The 12851-nt window shown below is 39.5% G+C and overlaps 1 protein-coding gene across 5 annotated transcripts in view; it reads left to right on the forward strand.

Moving 5' to 3' along the window:
- Positions 1-12851, forward strand: part of LOC133871751 (probable LRR receptor-like serine/threonine-protein kinase At1g56140) — a 65869-nt gene that overhangs the window by 43194 nt on the left and 9824 nt on the right. For all 5 annotated transcript variants that reach the window (XM_062309164.1, XM_062309165.1, XM_062309167.1 and 2 more), the window contains 5 exons: positions 7001-7045; positions 7751-7812; positions 10640-11022; positions 11161-11356; positions 11457-11618. In XM_062309164.1, the coding sequence (XP_062165148.1) occupies positions 7001-7045; positions 7751-7812; positions 10640-11022; positions 11161-11356; positions 11457-11618 (848 nt within the window). The remainder of the gene's footprint in view (positions 1-7000; positions 7046-7750; positions 7813-10639; positions 11023-11160; positions 11357-11456; positions 11619-12851) is intronic.

The raw sequence follows: 12851 nt of genomic DNA on the forward strand, positions 1-12851 counted from the left end.
TCGGTCTTACTGCCCGGAGATAGGTTGGACCTCTCTGACTACATCGCCTCCATACCTAGCTGATGGTTTGGATCCGAAAACTTCCCTGCACTTCCGGTTTAGCTTGCCACTGTGTCATCACCTTGCAAGAAGACCACCAAGTGTATACTTGCCAATTATTCGTGGGCTCTGCTACACGTGTGTCGATGATCATTGGGGCCGATTTAGCTTGCCATTGTGTCATCACCTTGCGAGAAGACCACCGAGTGTATACTTGCCAATTATTCGTGGGGTTTGCTACACGTGTGTCAATGATCATTGGGGCTTTAAGTTTCAACCGAGCTTCACACTAGGCCTTGACCACACCTGCCGCCCCAACATGCAGCCCACCTAACTTCTCCTCACCTTTATGCTCACGGCCCAACCCCAACAAGCCCAACCAGCGTTCAGCTTCCACCTTAAAACACCTAAGGAAACTCTTCATTTCTTTTAGATTTTCTGCACCTTTCAAATTATACTGCATAACGTCTCCTAATTTGAATGAGGATTCACCCGCTCCTGTAGCATGATCGCCGGCCTGCAATTGTGGGATTACCATATTTGGTGCTTGCTGAGTCCCCGTATTGCCCAGACTACCCCTGCCATCAACTGGACGCATGTCGTTGGTCGGTTTGCCTTCCACCGCCGCTACATACGAATGCCCCTCTCTTCGTAGTCTAGTCGTCATTGGTGCATCAGCCAGCTTCATCTTATCAGATGTTCTTCCTAGACGTATTTTCTCATGGTATGCTCTCAACCTCTGCAATTGAACCCTACAATCCATCCAGCCCTTCCCATCGCTGCCTTTTAGAATAACAACAAAACTACGTCTTCCTCCCCCTCCATACTCCGACAACTCAATATACTGACCATGCTTGTTTGTCCTTCGTAGCACAACATAGGTGGTACTTCCTAGACAAAAGGTTCGCCAATTCTCACTGGACTCATCACCCTTAGTGAATCCCTCCATTGCTTTCATCAACCATACTATGCTTGACCACCCAAGGATGACCGCCGGGAAAATGCTTCTACTCCTCTCGGCTAGTCGCACTCCGTCGCTAACATCATACCGAAATTCAAAGGATTTAGAGTCCACATAACAGAAACCTAAATAACCCATCACAATACCAAGAAAATGGTATTCCCCGTGCCAGAAACTAACTTGACGAACAGAATTCTGATGCATGGCTCCCACCCACCAATTATGTTACATTTGAGGGTACAAATTTGTATGCGAAGCAGCCGCTATACGCAATTTGCAATGTATACTTATTCTAGTCTCAATTTCTTTTGGACCAAGAGACAGCGGGCTCTCTTCTCTTCTTCCTTCTTTCACTTTCACGTTGACCATTTTTGTTAAAAGAATTTTTGTTTTGTCTTGTGCTTCTAGTGGCAGGCCACCCCTTAAAATGAGGTTTTTATATTAAGTTAGGAAAGAGATCTAAAGAAGACACAAACCCTAGCTCCAGTGGGCGTGGCTAATTGTCTTGATAAACTTCAAAGGGATTTTCTTTGGGGTGGCATTGGAGATGAGGCCAAATTTCATTTAGTGAATTGGAACAAGATCTGTACTCCATGCATTCAGGTGGGTTGGGAGTTCACAATTCCATCCAATTTAATCAAGCTCTTCTGAGGAAATGGTTGTGGTGGTATGGTAGGGAGAGACGCATTATAGCGATTGGTGATTGATGTCAAACTTGAGAGTCTAAAGGGTGGGTGGTGTTCAAAAGAGGTGTTGGGTACTTTTGGCTTGGGTGTGTGGAAACATATTAGGAGGGGGTGGGATAAGTTTAGCAACTTTGTTCATTTTGAGGTTGGGGATGGGTCTCATGTAAGTTTTTGGCATGATTGATGGTGTGGGGAGAAATCTTTGAAGCAATGTTTTCCAGATTTTTTTAGTATTGTGAGGAATAAAGATGCGATGGTGGCAAAAAACTTAGTTGTTCAAAATGGAGTTATTCAATGGAATGTTATTCTTATGCATTCAGTTCAGGATTGGGCGATGGAGATGGTACTTTCTTTCTTCGCTCGACTTTATTCTATTTCGGTTCAACATACAGAGGATGACAGATTGATTTGGAACCTCTCCAAAAGGGGTTTATTTGATGTGAAGTCCTATTATGAAGTGTTAAATAGGAAAGATGACCCTTCATTTCCATAGAAGAGTATCTGGGGTGTTAAGGCTTCGGTAATGGTGGCTTTCTTTGTATGGACAGCAACTTTAGGTAAAATTTTGACGCATGACAATTTGCGAAAGTGGAATGTCATGGTGTTGTATGTGTAAAAAGAGTGGGGAGTCAATAGAACATTTGTCACTTCATTGCGAAGTTGCCCGAGATCTATGGAGTTATATTCTTACTTTATTTGGGGTAGAGTGGGTTATGCCACAAATGGTGTTGGACTTGTTGACTAGTTGGGGCGCGTCGTTTGGGTATGGTCCAGCAAAGGAAGTTTGGCGGTTAGTTCTTTTGTGTTTAATGTGGTGTATTTGGCGGGAGCGGAAATCTAGGGTGTTGTGGTTAAGGGAGGGGGATAAGTATACTAAATTCTTTCACACCATAGCTAATTCCAATAGAAGGACGAACTCTATAGACTCTTTATTGATTGGTGGTAGTCTCTCTATCAATCAGACAAAGATTAACGTGCACATTAGCTGGTTTTATCTTTAGTTATATTCTGAGCAAGGTGGTTGGAGGCCATGGTGGATGGTTGGAGACTGAGGCAAGTTGGTTGGAGAGAGAGTTTGAGGAAGAGGAGGTGAGGAAGGTAGTGGATAACAAGGCACTGGGCCCTGACGGTTTCTCTATAGCGTTTTTCCGAGCTTGTTGGAATGTGGTCAAAGTGGAGATATCATGAAGGTTTTTTGTGACTTTCATGCTAGAGGCAAGTTTGAGAGAAGTCTCAATGCTTCGTTTATTACTCTCATTTCGAAGATACAGGGGCTATCAATCTCAAGGACTTCTGCTCGATTTAGCCTTGTGGGGGTTATCTACAAAATAATTGCTAAGATCCTTGCAAATTGGCTTAAGATGGTGATGGCGAAGATTATCTCTAAGTCACAGAGTGCTTTCATTAGAGGTAGGCAAATCTTTGATCCTTTCCCTATTGCCAATGAATGTCTTGATAGTAGATTAAGATCTAGTGAGCTAGGTGTTATTTGCAAAATGGATCTCGAAAAAGCTTATGATCATGTGAATTGGGACTTTTTGTTGTATATGCTGAGGAAGTGTGGCTTTGGGGAGAAATGATTCCCTTGGATAGCTCATTGCATATCCTCTGTGCGTTTCTCAGTTTTGGTTAGCGGCACTCCAACAAGTTTCTTCAGTAGTTCCCATGGTTTGTGACAAGGGAATCCCTTATCCCCTTGTTGTTTGTTTTTGAGATGGTGGCTTTGGGTAGAATGATTTCTGTTGCAATTAGTGGGGGCTGTTGGATGGTTTTTCAGTGGGCAACATTGGTTTTTCTCATTTTTTGTTTGCTAATGATACCTTGATTTTCTGTGGTGCTTTTCCAAAACATCTGCATCTTTTGCAGAGCTTATTCCTTTGCTTTGAAGCTGCCTCGGGCTTAAAGGTTAAGTTAACCAAGTCAGAGTTGGTTCCTGTGGGGAATGTGGATCAGGTGGAAAGGTTGGTGAGACTGCTAAGTTGTGGGGTTTCCACTTTGCCGATGAAGTATCTCAATTTGGCGTTGGGGGCTTTCTATAAAGCCAAGCATATCTGGGATGACGTTATTGAAAAGATAGTGTCAGTTGGCTAGTTGGAAAATGATGTATTTTTATTAAAGGGTGGCAGAGTTATCCTCATTAAGAGTACCCTTGCTAATTTGCCTATGTACTTTATGTCTCTCTTTCTTCTCTTGGCGGGTGTTGCTAAACGCATTGAGAAGCTCCAGCGTGATTTCTTGTGGGGTGTGTTAGGTGTAGAGTTCAAATATCACTTGGTGAGTTGGTCCAAGGTTTGTTCACCAATTTCTGAGGGAGGGTTGGGTATTAAGAATTTGATGGAGGGTTGGTTGTGGCATTATGGGCTTGAGAGAGAAGCTTGGTGGAGAGTTGCGATGGACTCTAAATTTGGCAGTTTATGGGATGGGTGGTGTTCTCTTGAGCCTGCTGGTGTGTTCGGGGTGGGGTTATGGAAGAATATCAGGAAAGTATGGGAGAATTTCTCATGTCATACCAAGTTTGAGGTGGGAGATAGATCCCGGATTAGTTTTTGGCATGATAAGTGGTGCATGGATGTAGCTCTTAAGGCAACTTTCCCAGTTTTATATGCTATTGCTTGTGTAAAGGATGCATCTATTGCGGATCACTTGGAGTTATTTGGTGGTTCTAACCAGTGGAATGTGAGGTTTGCTAGAGCGGCGCAAAATTGGGTGGTGGATATCTTTGCCTCTTTCTTCCAAGTGTTGCACTCTGCTAGAGTGAAAATAGTAAGTGAAGATAAGTTGTGGTGGATCCCATCCAAAAGAGGGTTGTTTAAGGTCTAATCCTTTTATAGCTCCCTGGCTTGTACTGAAGGGAGTCACTTTCCTTGGAAGAGTTTGTGGTAGACTCAGCTTCTTTTAAGGGCGGTCTTTTTCGCGTGGTCTGGGACTCTAAGTAAGATCCTTACCATGAAAAATTTCAGGAAGCGACACGTCATTGTGATGGACATATGTTGCATGTGTAAGAGGAATGGGAAGTACGCAGACCACCTTCTTCATTGTGACATTGCTTATGCCATTTGGATTGCTTTTTTCAGTTGTTTTGGGTTGTTGTGGGTTATGCTTTGACGTGTTGTGTATGCTTGCTTGTGGATTTCTGGCAGTCCATAGAGCAATGTGAAAGATGGTGTCTACATGCATTTTATGGTGTTTATAGAGGGAAATGAATGATAGAAGTTTTGAGAACCGGAAAAAGACAATGGAGGAGATTTTATCTTTATTCTTTAGAACTTTGTATTTGTGGACAATTGCTTATGTAACTCATTTGTTGATTCGTTAGTGTTTTCCTTACTCTTTTTGCTTCTTCTAGTTAGGTGTTCCTTTTGTATATTCTCTATGTACTTAGGGGCGCCTTACATTTTTAATGATATTGTCAATTACTTATTAAAAAAGAAGTATAATTTGGCAATGTTTGAAGCATCCATAGTCTTTCGACATGGTATAAAATGTGCCATTTTAGAAAATTTATCCACAACAAGAAGAATAGAATCCAACCCCTTTGTGTTCGAGGCAAACCAAGAATGAAATCCGTGCTAACATTAGTCCACGAACTGGTTGGAGTGGGCAATGGTGTGTACTAACCAGCATTGGTAGGGTTTGTACACTCCAATGCAGATGTGACAACAATTAGTAAGTTGATGAACATATCTTGTTAACTTAGGCCAGAAATAATTTGCCACAACCAATGCTAAGTCTTATCCCTACCAAAGTGCCCTTCACTATGCAGCTGAAAAAGGATCTCTCTAAGAGAACAATTAAGAACACACAATCTTGTTCCCTTGAAGAGAAAACCGGAGTGCAAACATAAATCTTTAAGCCTCCCTTTGCCATTGGAAACCTCCTCTTAAATCTGTCCGAAGTAGGGTTCAGTTGAATATAGATCTTTGAAGCTATCAAACCCAACAACCTGAACCTGCATAGTTGATAACAAAAGAGACCTACTTAAAGCCACCTCGATTTGTGCGCCCGATTTATGCTTTAATGTAAAAGAGAATTGTTGCAAATAAACTGCCCATTTCCCATGCCTACGATTCAAATGTTGCTACCCATTCAGATACCTTAAAGCCTCATGATCTGAATATAAAATGAAATCCTGCTGATATAAATACTCTCTCCAATGGTAGATAACATGATTCACATGAACATAGAGCTCCACGTCATAAGTTGAAATTCACAGCCTTGAACCACTTAGCTTCTCACTAAAGAATGCCACAGCCTTCCCTTCTTGACTAAGTACTCCTACAATGCCAAGCTTTGAAGCATTGCATTGCAATTCAAAAACATTAGCAAAATCTGGTAGAGAAAGAACCGGTGCTTCTTCCAGCTTTCTTTTGATGATTTTAAAGCTTTATTCAGCTTCAATAACCCACTTAAATGCCCTCTTCTTCATGCAATCAGTAATAGGTGCAACTAAAGAGCTAAAATCCTGAATGAAACACCGATAGAAAGAAGCTAAACCATAAAAACTTCGTATCTGATGAATGTTTGTAGGAGTTGGCCAATCTAGAATGGCCTGCACCTTTGATTGATCTACTCGAATTCCTCGAGAAGAGACTTCATACCCCAATAACAAAACTTGCTGTCATGAAGCTGCATTTCTTCAAAACTTGCTGTCATACGCTATGTGGTACTAGAGCACTGCTTAACGTGGCTCTAACGAGGACGTCAGGGGTTTAAGGAAGGGAGATTATAACACCCCAGTTCCATATTGGAAAGATGAGTAGCCCACATAGAGTGGATAGTTTATAAAGACACTTATAGGTGCTAAGTCTCACATTGCTTACTTACTAGATGAAACTAGGCTTTATAAGTAATTTTAGGGAAGTTCCAAATTGGCTAGTCCTTTTGGGGTGTGATAGCGCAGATGTGGCTATTGTTTTTTTTGGGTCGTTACAGCTTAACATGCCGTAAGTTCCATTTAACCTAGGAAATAATGTAACACTCGTGAATATGAGTCACTATCTTCAACAATTGACTATGAACACAGTTTTACAAGGAATTTGTGATTTAGATCTCCTATGTGTGAGTCACGTTCAATGCACCTAAATCATATACAATATAACTTGAGGATAGCAATTCATCTCATGAATTATAATTGCTTAAACAAAAATATTCAGATTCTCTAAATAAAATGGTTTTACTGAAATAATGTCAAATTTTAAATTGGTTTTTAGAGTACTAATTCTAAGAGATGCACCCTAATCAATTTCTTTGTCCTTGCATCTTTAAGAATTATTGCTTAGACAGTAATATATTGTCCTTTCATGGAATTGTGCAGGAACTTGGTGGCCAACAATTTCATTTTTGATAGCTCAAACAGAAGGTTAGTAATTGAGTTATGGTATCTCTTATCTATTCATAACAAAACCAGTACTAACTATATGAATGATTATTTACCCAAAAAAAAAAAAAACAATAGGATTTAGAAGCAAACCTGTTTTAGGGTGTTTTCTGAAAACAAAACAAGACGAAGATTTAGAAGTTTAGGTTTAGGTTATACCTGGTGTGTGGTAACACATTTCTGCACTGATTTCAAAAACATTTTTTTTAGTGCTTTCATCTATCCTGAATGGGACAGAAGAAGGAAACAGAAAACATCACAATGATGTTCTTTGATATAGGCCGTCTTTAAGAATAATAATTTTGAAAACTTGTGTTAAGAGGTTTCCATGCAAAATAGAAGGAGGCTAGTTTTCTCGCGTAGCCTCTCTCCCCTCATAATCCATATATATATATATATATATATATATATATATATATATATTGTAAAATAGAATACAAAAACCAAAATACCAATGTAACATATTAACCCTAATAAACTCTTCTAACAAAATGCATTGTTACGCATTTCTGCACTGATTTCTTTGTGAATCTAAGAGTAAAAACTGCTTTTAAGAACAGGAGCTACACAGAGTAACTGCAATTTTTACTTTTGGTGATGATTCCTTTTAAAATTTAAAAAGAAGAAGAAGAAGAAGAATGGGCATTTCAGTCTAGATTGAGCATTAATAATTCTCTCTGCTTGCAGTATTTTGCTAGGATTGGATTGTCTTCAGAGGAACTTTCCGTGCAATAGGAATTCTCCACGCTGTAAGCTGTTTTGTTCTAAAGTTAATTCTTTAGATTGGGTAATTAACAAATACCAACTCGTGGGAAAAGCAACGGCTTGTCTGCTATACTTTTCTTTCCCATTTTTACTGCATTATTATATTCACTAGCTTAAAACCCGCTCGAAGAGTGGGACTATTAGTTTTCAAATTTTTTTTTTTTTTCACTCATTTAACTAATTGCTACCAAAAAATATATAAAAAAAATTGTTTATAAGATCATTTTGAACAACAATTTTTCACTCAATAGTATAAACACACATACTAAATAAATTTAAAAATTTATAAAGTTTAATATCCTTATAAATTGGAACATGTTAAATAATTGTTCCCATAGATGTAGTCTAAAACGAAATGAACTATATTGGTGTACGAACATAAAAAAAACTATAAAAACAAATCATAATACATTATAAAACCTTGAAAGCTAATGTTGGTCATCAATTAAGAATGTAAACAATGTGCATTACAAACAATGATAAGAAACTCTCCCTCTCTCTCTCACCATCATTTCTCTGAATTCAGTGTAAAATTTACAAAAGGAAAAATAAGGCAGTTGAATAAAAAAAAATAAAGAATAGAAACGGTTGTACAAAAAAAGAATAGAAACAGTTTTGAAACACTAAATAAATAATTAAGCATTGAACTTCAAATAAATAACCAAGTAATCTTAGATTTACTTGGTTCTCTTGATCTACTGCAAATATTCATTCATGTGTTTTTTTATAGAACTCTATGTAATCTCACATCATTTTATTTTTGGTAATAATAAACAAAAAAAAATGTAAGAGAGTTGGCATTTCACTTGCGATTCTCATATTACTGGCAGTGATTAGGTGATAATTGGAGCATGGCATTTCACTTAGCTTACCAAATCTTTTCTCATAGAAGTGCCAGAGTTCAGACCTAATAGAAAACAGAGGAGATATTATGTAGTGAAACTAATTATGAAGGATTACAACTGCAATTATATGTAGGCTGAATATTTACTTATCAAAAAAAATAATTATGAAGGATTACAAAAGCATGATAGGAAAATATGAAGAAGCTATAGTCCATACGAAATTAGAGTTGTTGTATCATATACCAGTATGCCAAGAACTGAAATGGCGCATACTTCCCATAGATATGTTCAACATCTCTCTACACTGTTTGAGAGTTTTCTTGCATGGACCTGCATTTTATTAAGAAAAACTTCAATCATATCAGGCACATTTTCAATACTTCTGATAAAGCCAGAGGAAGAACCAAATGAATACCTGTCTTAAATGCCTAATAGTTTCAGAATCTATTGGAATGACGTGGTAAAATCCCATGCACATAAGCACATTGGCACATGTAAAAGGACCAAATCCATCAATTCCTTTCAACTGGTCATCCAACATATTGTAGCTGGATAAGCTTGCTCCTTTACAGGCTTCTTCAAGTTGTGTTAGTTGAATTCTGCCTTCAACAATACCCTGAGCAAGTTTCAATACGCGACTTGCTCTATAGCCAAGATTGCAGCGTGTTCTCAGAAAACTTTCATCAAGGTTTGCTAGTAAAGAGACCTGCAATCCCATAGAAAGACATCACAATCCCCTGTGGAAAAAAAAATTATTTGTGGAGACGGAAATAAAGATATAAAATTCCTACCAAGATAACTGGAAATTCCAACAAATAAAAACCCCAATGAACCTAGAAAAAGGATAAAGGCCCGGCCCCTCCAAATTTTTTTAAAAAGGGTTACAACAATTTATTCAAATGAGAGTTTGAAATAGAAAAAATCAATCGTTGTATTTGTATGTCATTTGAAACTCACATTGAATATGAAATTTAAAACATTTTGGAAGCAGAATTTTGCCTCAGACAGCAGCAACTAAGAGTCCCGAAAGTCATGCAGCAGAAAATCCTGAACCAACAAATTCTGCAGATCACATGGATAATGCAGATGGGAGGATAAAAAACGGGTTCTACCCAAAATCCATCAACCCATAATCATGGCTCAACCGTAACACCCAGCCGTGAATCACAAATCCAACAATCAGCAAACCAAAACGCATTTCATATTTCAATAACCCAAAAGAATCAAGAGAAATTGTTAGGATTACCTTTGATAATTTCATGCTTGAAACTTAGGAAAAATCACCGGAAAACTCTTCTAAATCACCCACCGGAAGGTCATCAATGGAACAGTCAACGAGTTGCCAGAATCTGCCCTGAAAAAGAACATAACAGAAAGAAGGAGAGGGAGAGGGAGTGTCTGGAGAAAGAAAAGGAAAACAGAAGAAGAAAGAAGAAAGAATAGGGGAGAAGAAGAAAGAGGAGAAAAAGAATAGAAGAGAAAGAAAGAGAGGGAGAGGGAGAGGGAGCGTTTGTGAGAGTGTTTTGTTTTTATTGAAACACATAAATGACTACGCACGCACGGTTCTATGGGTTCAGTACACGGTTCACCCTTTCAAAATAATCGGTTCATGCCACGTGTACAGAATTTAGGCCCTCTCCAAAAGAGAACTCAGCTTTTATATATATATATATATATATGATAATATATTCACTATGGGCATCTAGACGCAAGCATGGCATACTTTATAACTCAGTATAGACAAAGAAAAGGTTTATATTAGAAATGGATTGCGGTGGCTCTCAGTTGTTTTTATTATTACTTTTTTATATGATTGATTTGTAGGAATTGGGAGTTTCATTCTTTCTATTACACATATTTGTTACACCAGAATTTGGAATTCCTTTTTGATTTCTCAGAGTGTCAGTCCACCTTGGTTTACCTATGCATAAGATCAACACAAATGCTTTCATATTGAATCTTACAGACGCGAACTTCTCAATCAAATGTGGCGGCGAAATGATTAGAGCTGCTGATGGCATAGTGTATGAGGCTGAAAACACATCTCTTGGTGCAGCATCATTCAATGTCACCAGTATTCAAAAATGGGCAGTGAGTAATGTGGGGTTGTTTTTTAACCGCGAAAATCCACAATATGTGAAATATACCTATGCACAAGTAACTGGGACGGACACCCCAGGGCTTTACCAGACGTCGAGAATATCCCCTGGATCACTTAGATACTATGGCCTGGGTCTTGAGAATGGACCTTACACTGTATACATGCTATTTGCAGAAACAGTCTTTAAAGATCAAAGTGCACAAACTTGGGATAGTCTAGGACGGCGTGTATTTGATATCTATATTCAGGTAAGAACAGTATAAACAAAACTCTAAACTGCTCAATATTGAAGTAGGAACTCTCAAATATTTCGTCAAATAAAAGTTTCAGCAAATTATTCTTAGAATTGAATATATCAATTATGCTCCTGTCTGCTGGTTCTATAGGGGAGTCTTCGACAAAAGGACTTTGACATATCAAAGGAGGCAGGTGGTATTGAGAAAGCAATCTCAAAGGTTTTCAATGCTACTGTGTCTGAGAACTACCTTGAAATTCATTTGTTTTGGGCTGGTAAGGGGACCTGCTGCACACCAGTTACAGGTGACTATGGGCCAATGATTTCAGCCCTCCATGTTGTTTCAGGTAATGTATATGATAGTTGCAGATCTTTATGTATCAGATGGTATAATTTACTTATCTACTGGCAACTGCTACCGCTCATTAACTAACTTTTATTGCTCAGATTTCCAGCCAACTGTTAGTGGGATTCCACCAAGTACTACTGAAGGGAAGAGCAGGACAGGATTGATTGTTGGTATTGCAGTCCCTGTAGGAGTTGTGAGCTTGATACTGATATTTGCAGTTTGTTTTCTGAAAAGAAAATCAGGCAGCAGTGATGAGGAAGGTAAGAGCATAGTAGTTTCTTTCACACAAAGCCTTGGAATATCTAGCTTTCCCATACTTGACCATTTTTTCTTCCTCATCCCGTTCTCTTATAAAATCTGGTGCATCCTTTGTGACCAGTGCAACCTCCCTTGGTTTATTAGAAGCTGGGAAGAATCCATCTAGTAGATTCTTAGAAGTTGCAAGAGAATTTTTTTTTAATATTAATTAAATGATTAGATTCACCCATTCCTATTAGCTTAAGTTTTTGTTATAATTGGTGATTTAATATGGTATCAAGCAAGGTTTTGAGTTGGAACATTGTCTCCGTCCTTTGAACCTCTCTCTCTCGTCTCCCTCTCTGCCTATCTCTTGGTAACTTCTCCATCTTCGTCTAGTGTGGAGGGAGGAGAGGCCTCTCCTCCCTCCATCCTCTTCCTGTTTTCTTCCAGGTTTAGGTCTAGGGGTCTCTTTTCTGCTTATTGGTCTTTTGGATTTGGGCTTCTCTGTTTTTGGGTTTAGATATGCAGTGGTTGGGTGTTCTTCAGCGTTCTTGTGTCCCGCCTATGGCCTCGCCGGCCTGCTTCCATCGACGCTGCTTCTATGATTCGCCGCCGTGCCGGTGTTGGTGGATTTTGGGTCTTTTTCTTGGGTGGTAGATCTACGGCTAATGGGACCTCCTCTCCGAGCTCATGCCTCACCGGGGCACTCTCCGTCGTGTTCCGGCCCTTCCCCTTCGTCGGAGCAGCAGCAGGCCGCCGCCACGTGCCATACTGGCACGTGTGGCCGAGAGAGGTTCTGAATCTTGGGAGTTAGATCTACGGTGTTTGGGGCATTTTCTCTGCGCACACGCATCTCAGGTGGCTTCTCCGGCTGATTCCGCATCATCCCCGGGTGGTTCCGCGCATCGCTGGAGTGCGTGGCGGCCTCGCGCCGTCACCGGTGGACACCCGCTACTGCCTTTTTTTTCTTTTTCTTTTCCTTTTTCCTTTGCTTTGTATTTTGGGTTTACTATGTAATTTGGGTTTGCTTTGTAATTCGGGTTCGGTCGGCTCGGGTTTTGGGTGTTTCTCGTGGGTTTTGGGCCTGTGGTTTTTGTGGTTGGTTTTTCGGGGTGTTGTATGGGTTTTGGGGGTTTTCGGGACAGGTTTGGGTACTTGATAGGGGATTTTATTGTATTATGGGGGCTTCTTTTCTTTTGTATCTTGGGTGGTCGATGGTGTTTGTTGGGGGTTTCTTGTTTTTGGGTTTCATG

The sequence above is a fragment of the Alnus glutinosa genome, chromosome 6 (assembly GCF_958979055.1).
Source record: "Alnus glutinosa chromosome 6, dhAlnGlut1.1, whole genome shotgun sequence".
Lineage (NCBI taxonomy): Eukaryota > Viridiplantae > Streptophyta > Magnoliopsida > Fagales > Betulaceae > Alnus > Alnus glutinosa.